Raw genomic sequence first — 6832 nt, 5'->3', positions numbered from 1 at the left:
TTTTTGTATTTTTAGTAGAGACGGGGTTTCACCGTGTTGACCAGGATGGTCTCGATCTGTTGACCTCGTGATCCACCCGTCTCGGCCTCCCAAAGTGCTGGGATTACAGGCTTGAGCCACCGCGCCCGGCTAAATTATACAATTTTAACATTAACTTTTATTCTGTGTATTTCAACAGTTATAAAGAACTAGACTTCCTCGCCTAGGATAGGTGTCACAGACACCTATGAGATAAGGAAGCAAAGCATACACAAAATCTTTTGTACACTTTCTTTTCTTTTCCTTTTTTTTTTTTTTTCCAGACAGAGTCTTGCTCTGTTGCCAGGCTGTAGTGCAGTGGCATGATCTTAGCTCATTGCAACCTCTGCCTCCTAGGTTCAAGCGATTCTCCTACCTTAGCCTCCTGAGTAGCTGGGACTGTAGGCACACATCACCATATCCAGCTAATTTTTGTATTTTTAGTAGAGACAGGGTTCACCATGTTAGCCAGGCTGGTCTCGATTTCCTGACCTCGTGATCCGTCGTCCACCTCGGCCTCCCAAAGTGCTGGGATTACAGGCATGAGCCACCACGCCTGGCCTTATGTACAATTTCTAAAGCCCATCCAAGTAAATAAATCTTGATTTTTTTCTTTTTTCTTTTAAGTAAAGGAGAATTTGGAATCCTAAAAGGCCCACTACAAAACATGGGCTATGTTATCTTCAGGGAAAATTTTCAGAAGCTAAGAATTCGCATCTGTAAAAAATCTTGAAAGTCTCAAGGTATTTGAGACAAAGGATTATCCTAACTTGGTAAGGAGATGGGAGAAAAGGGAAAAAGGGTGTAAAGAGACGTTGGCAGGGAGGAAAAGATAAGAGAATAAAACACTGTTTACTAAGCATAAACTATTTGCTAGGTTGCTATACTATACTACCACACATACTATTTATTAAGCTTTTGTAGGTATATGAGGAACGCAGTTATCTTTATTTATTTTTTTTAAATGAGGAAACCAGATCTCTGAGAACTTCAGTACAGTATCTTGCTCAAAGTACACAGCATGAAAGTGGCAGATCTGTTCAAACCAAATCTACTGACTCCACAGCCATGCTTTTCATGTGCACATTCAAATTATTAAGCCTAAACGGAACCAATTATACTCTGCTCAGACGATGTATTTGTCTTCAGATTTCTTTCAAGAATTTTGTTAAGATGACGTAGGTGGAAAGTATGCAATACTGTTACCAAGTTATTGAACATTAGGCCTTTTTTTGTCAAACAGTGATAATCTGACTTGACTTTTAAACTAAATAGTGATATACTTCTGAAAATGGAAACAATTAGAGGACTCAAAGGAGAAAAAAACTCAATTTAGGGTACTTTACTTTGGAAAAAAAAATCTGCTATTTTGTTTTGTTTTACATGAAATTTTCCTGGAGGAAGAATATATATTGGTTTAGTGTGAATCACCCTGTTTGGAATTCCACAGTTGATATGAATACCCCCATAACTTGATGAGATCACAGTGGTTAACCCACACTGTATACCTTCCAATTTATAATATTAAGGTAGAGCTTGCTTTAAAATTTATTAAATGGTCTCATTTTAAAAGCAATAAACCCCAAATAAAACTGAAGTGAATTAAAAAAAAAACTTACCGTAAACTTGGGTCAGAACTGCCTAAATTAAGTAATGCAATATTGAGCAGTGTCCCAGGGACATCTTTTGGCCGAATCTTGGTGTGTTGAGGGATAGAGTCGGGCTGTGACAGTTCCCAGCGGGTACGGATATGAATGATAGACTGGACAATGGCTTCACACTCCTGGTGCATGAAGGTGAGCGGTGTGCCCTGGTTTGCAATGGTTAAGGTGAACTGGTTCTCATCTACTAGGCAGATTTCTTCAATTTCCGAAGCATAATAGATATCATTTAGAAAGACTGATTGTCCTAGGACTTTTGTTCGCTCTGCTGAGGTTACTTGGACAGCAGTAGAACCAACCTGGAAAGTGGTGGTGAGGGGGTGAAGTGGAGAAGAATTAAATTCCTTTACATAAAATTCTAAAAAGCTCCAAAAACCAACCAACCAAACACTATCCCATTTAACGAAGAGTTCCCACCATCATATATTCAAATGGTTCAGTAATTCTTATGATAAACATTCTCAGAAACAAAAAACATTAAAAAATTTTTAATTTTGCTTTTTAAAAAGGACAGGAATCTTATAGAAGGCCAGGCACGGTGGCTCACGCCTATAATCCCAACACTTTGGGAGGCTGAGGCAGGCACATCACTTGAGGTCAGGAGTTCATGACCAGCTGGGCCAACATGGTGAAACTCTGTCTCTACTAAAAATACAAAAATTAGCTAGGCGTGGTGGTGTGTGCTTGTGATCCTAGCTACTTGGAAGGCTAAGGCAGAATAATCGCTTGAATCCAGGAGGCAGAGGTTGCAGTGAGCTGAGATCATGCCACCGCACTCCAGCCTAGGTGACAGAGTGAGACTCCACCTCAAAAAAAAAAAAAAATCTTATAGAAAAATACTGATTTTTTTTTGTTGTTGTTGAGACAAAGTCTTGCTATGTTGCCAGGCTGGGCTGCAGTGGCAAGATCTCTGTTCAGGGCAACCTTCGCCTCCCGGGTTCAAGCAATTCTCCTGCCTCAGCCTCCCAAGTAGCTGGGACGACAGGCGCACACTACTGCGCCCAGCTAATTTTTGTATTTTCAGTAGAGATGGGGTTTCACCATGTTGGCCGTGGTCAAGACCATGGATGGTCTTGATCTCTTGACCTCGTGATGCGCCCACCTCGGCCTCCCAAAGCGCTGAGATTATAGGTGTGAGCCACTGTGCCCGGCCAGAAAGATACTGATTTTATCCTGGGTTCATGTTCCTCACTCTGCAAAAAGCATATAATAATCAAAACAACTCTCATTAGGTAATTTCTACTCTCTACACATTCCTATAATTTGAATGACATAACAAACTGCCCTATTCTACTTCCAGCCTAACCTAGAATAATATATATACTTCTCATATCCTCCACAGAACCTCCACGATGACACAAATGTTGGTCTTTCTGCATCTAGACTTACATAATTTTTTTTTGTTTTTTTTGAGACAGAGTCTCCTTCTGTTGCCCAGGCTGGAGTACAGTGGCACAATCTCAGCTCACTGCAACCTCCGCCTCCTGGGTTCAAGGAATTCTCTTGCCTCAGCTTCCTAAGTAGCAGAGATTATAGGTGCCCATCACCATGCCTGGCTAATTTTGGTATTTTTAGTAGAGGGAGGGTTTCACCATGTTGGTCAGGCTGGTCTTAAACTCCTGACCTCAGGCGATCCGCCTACCTCGACATCCCAGAGTACTGGGATTATAGGCATAAGCCACTGCGCCAGCCTTATATGACATTTTATACACCACAATGGAGATAGGAAACCTACGGAAGCCAGAATATAATCTAGCTAGCCAGGAAAAGCAATGAATCATTTATGAAACACAGACTGAAACTTACTTTAATAGAAACTTTGGTGTCTTTGTGAGCTAGCTTGAGAGCATTGTGGAATACCTTCAGGTCCTCTTCTAAAGCCAAGGTGGCAGCAGGTAGTTTCTGTTGTTCATGCTCTATGTGCTCAGCCAGTTTCCCAGGACAGTCTATAAAAACAAGCCTTTTGCTACCTTTGAGGCCAGTCAGCAGCCGCTCATGATACTTGGTGTACTCCCTGACCCAGGAGTTACAGTTATAGACATAGACTGCAGAGACATTGTCGTAAGCAAAGCCAGGAAAAACAACAAACCACTTAGAAAGAAAGTCTGTTTTAAAGCGATTGCTAGGCCCGGTATGAGTAAGGTCTACCACAATTTCATATGGCTTTGCATAATATGGCTTTAAAGTCAGTAAGACGTGGTATATCAGCAAATCACCATTGATTTGACCAGTTTTGAACCTACGGAAAATGATAAGAAAGACAAAGATTATTAACAGTGTCTAGAATAAATATACAGATGCTACTATTTTATTTATTTTACAATTCATTTTCTAGAGAGAGTAATATAAAGCAACTATTCAAAACTGGATCTGTTTTTTTAAATCAGTTGTTTTTTGGACACTGAGAAATAAGGCTAAGAGAAGAGACAAATTTCCAATTCAAAAATTTTGAGCAACAACAATAATAAAAAATTTGCCCATGAGTCAAGAAAGGAAGAAAACACTGAGCATTAGTTGGTTGCCTACAGGTCCACCAAACTCCTAAGGTGAACAGTTTGGTGGGAATGGCCCATCTGGAGCTCTGGAGTGAGATGATTTTAGCCAATCCATTTATCCCACCCTGATCAGAGACTGATCCAGCAATGAACACATGATTTAAATCAGGACAACCAGGGCCAAAGGGGCCCAGTTCAGGTACTTTAGCTTAAATTGTTGGAATTTGAGATATTTCTTTCCTGGTGTTTATAAACAAAGGAATACATAGCCCTAGGAGTTGCTTGCTCATATCCTGGGATATAAAAGAAGAGCCTCCCATAAAACTGAAGAGAAGGAGTTGAGAAATGAAGAGACAAACTGGAGCCCTGGCCATATCATTTGTGCCCTAAAGCCTCTCCTGGGGTCAAATTTACCCAGGACTATTCAGTTATATAAACCAATAAATACCTTTTTTGATTAAGCCACATAGGTTATATGTTGCTTAAAACCAAAAGAATGCTAATAAACATGAGCAGCCACAGTGAAGACCATGAAAAAGCCCTCAAGTAATGGTACGGAGGCTTCAAATCAAAACAATCTACATTAACTTAGGCCCAAAGTTTTCCATATGTGATGACTCTGGTGATACTACTACTAAGTAAGTTAAAAAAAAATATCTTCACCTCAGAGGTTGGTTAATGGATATAAAAATATATTAAGGGCCGGGCACAGTGACTCACGCCTGTAATCCCAGCACTTGGGAGAATGAGACAGGTAGATCACATGAGGCCAGGGGTTTGAGACCAGCCAGGCCAACATGGGAAAACCCTGTCTCTACTGAAAATACAAAAATTAGCCAGGTGTGGTGGTGCATGTCTGTAATTCCAGCTACTTGGGAGGCTGAGGCATGAGAATCACTTGGGCCTGGGAGGCAGAGGCTGCAGTGAGCTGAGATTGTACCACTGCACTTCAGCCTGGGCAACAGTGAGACTATCTCAAAAAAATATATATTATATATATGTAGCAGAGATGGGGTTTCACCATGTTGGCCAGGCTGGTCTTGAACTCCTGACCTCAGGTGATCAGTCTACCTCAGCCTCCCAAAGTGCTGGGATAACAAACGTGAGCCACCATGCCCTGCCTGAATGTGTGATATTTTGATACATGCATACAATGCATCAAATAATACATACATATGTATTATAATTAGAAGGAACAAGTTCTAGTATTCACAGTAAGGTGACTAATTAATAACTTATCATATACTTCAAAACAGATAGACAGAACAATTTCTTTTCTTTGAGGCAATGGATATCCTAATCACCCTGATTTAAAAATTACATATGTATGCATGTATCAAAATGTACATTCAGGTGGGGCATGGTGGCTTACGCCTATAATCCCAGCATTTTGGGAGGCCGAGGTGGGCTGATCACCTGAAGTCAGGAGCTTGAGACCAGCCTGGCCAACATGGTGAAACCCCATCTCTACTAAAAATACAAAAATTAGCTGGTGTAGTGGCATGCACCTGTAGGTCCAGTTAGTTGGGAGGCTGAGGCAGGAGAATCACTTGAACCCAGGAGATGGAGGTTGCCGTGAGCTGACATTGCACCACTGCACTCTAGCCTGGGCAACAGAGCAAGATTCCAACTCAAAAAAAAAAATCAATCATACATGCCCCATTAAAATATACAAATTATCATGTTTCAATAAAAACTTCACCTCAGAGTTTTCAATCTTGTTGGTAGAAAATAAGATAAAAATATGACAAATCAAATCATTTTAATACAAGACAAATATTTCAAGATAAAAGATATGAGGTAGTATGTAATCACTTATCAAAAGAACTGCAGAGAAAATACTGTTATTAAATCAAAAGAGAGTGATATCAACACAAACTGGGCAGTCAGTGAAAGCTACATAGACGATACCGTGGCTGAAGTGGGTAAGGAGGAATGCAGAACTCGGCAAGAGGACTGGGCAGGCCTTACAGAGAAAGGCAAAAAGGAAAAGAAATAGGTAACTAGTCTAGCCAGAATGGTGGATTCAGGTAGGGAAGTTTTGAGAGCTAAAGCTAGGAAAATACAGAATAGCCAAATTGTGAAGGGACCATAACTTCTCAACCAAAGGGCTTAGGTTTTCTCCTAGGGACTCACCATTTCTCAGCGTATGTTCTGTGGACTACTGGCATCAGAATCAACTGTGGTGCTTGATAAAAATGCAGTTTCCTGGACCCAGCCTGGACCTACTAAATATGAATCTATGTAGTCGGGCCTAGAAATTTGTATTGTGTTTTTGTTTGTCTTTTTGTTTTTCCCCTTAACTCAGGCTGGACTACAGTGGCGTGGTCACGGCTCACTGTAGCCTTGACCTCCCCAGGCTCAGGTGATTCTCCCACCTGGGACTATAGACAAGTGCCACCATGCCTGGCTAGGTTTTTTTTTTTTTTTTCTTTTTTGTATTTTTTGTAGAGACAGGATTTTGCCATGCTGTCCAGGCTGGTCTTGAACTCCTGTGGCTCAAGCAGTCCTCCCATCTCTGCCTCCCAAAGTGCTGAGATTACTCTGCTCCCAAAGTGTGAGCCACCATGTCTTGTTTTTATGTTTTTAAACAATCTTCTCATCTGATGTTTATGTACACAAACATTTCTGAATCACTGCTGTATGTATTAGGGAATT

General features: G+C 40.9%; 1 protein-coding gene across 10 annotated transcripts in view; it reads right to left on the bottom strand.

The window, feature by feature from the left end:
• Positions 1-6832, bottom strand: part of NF1 (neurofibromin 1) — a 305276-nt gene that overhangs the window by 45386 nt on the left and 253058 nt on the right. For all 10 annotated transcript variants that reach the window (XM_037743332.1, XM_037743335.1, XM_037743336.1 and 7 more), the window contains 2 exons: positions 3486-3918; positions 1638-1978 (listed from right to left, as the gene is read on the bottom strand). In XM_037743332.1, the coding sequence (XP_037599260.1) occupies positions 1638-1978; positions 3486-3918 (774 nt within the window). The remainder of the gene's footprint in view (positions 1-1637; positions 1979-3485; positions 3919-6832) is intronic.

Source organism: Cebus imitator, unplaced genomic scaffold, assembly GCF_001604975.1.
Source record: "Cebus imitator isolate Cc_AM_T3 unplaced genomic scaffold, Cebus_imitator-1.0 Scaffold140, whole genome shotgun sequence".
Lineage (NCBI taxonomy): Eukaryota > Metazoa > Chordata > Mammalia > Primates > Cebidae > Cebus > Cebus imitator.
This window is presented reverse-complemented; position numbering and strand designations above follow the sequence as displayed.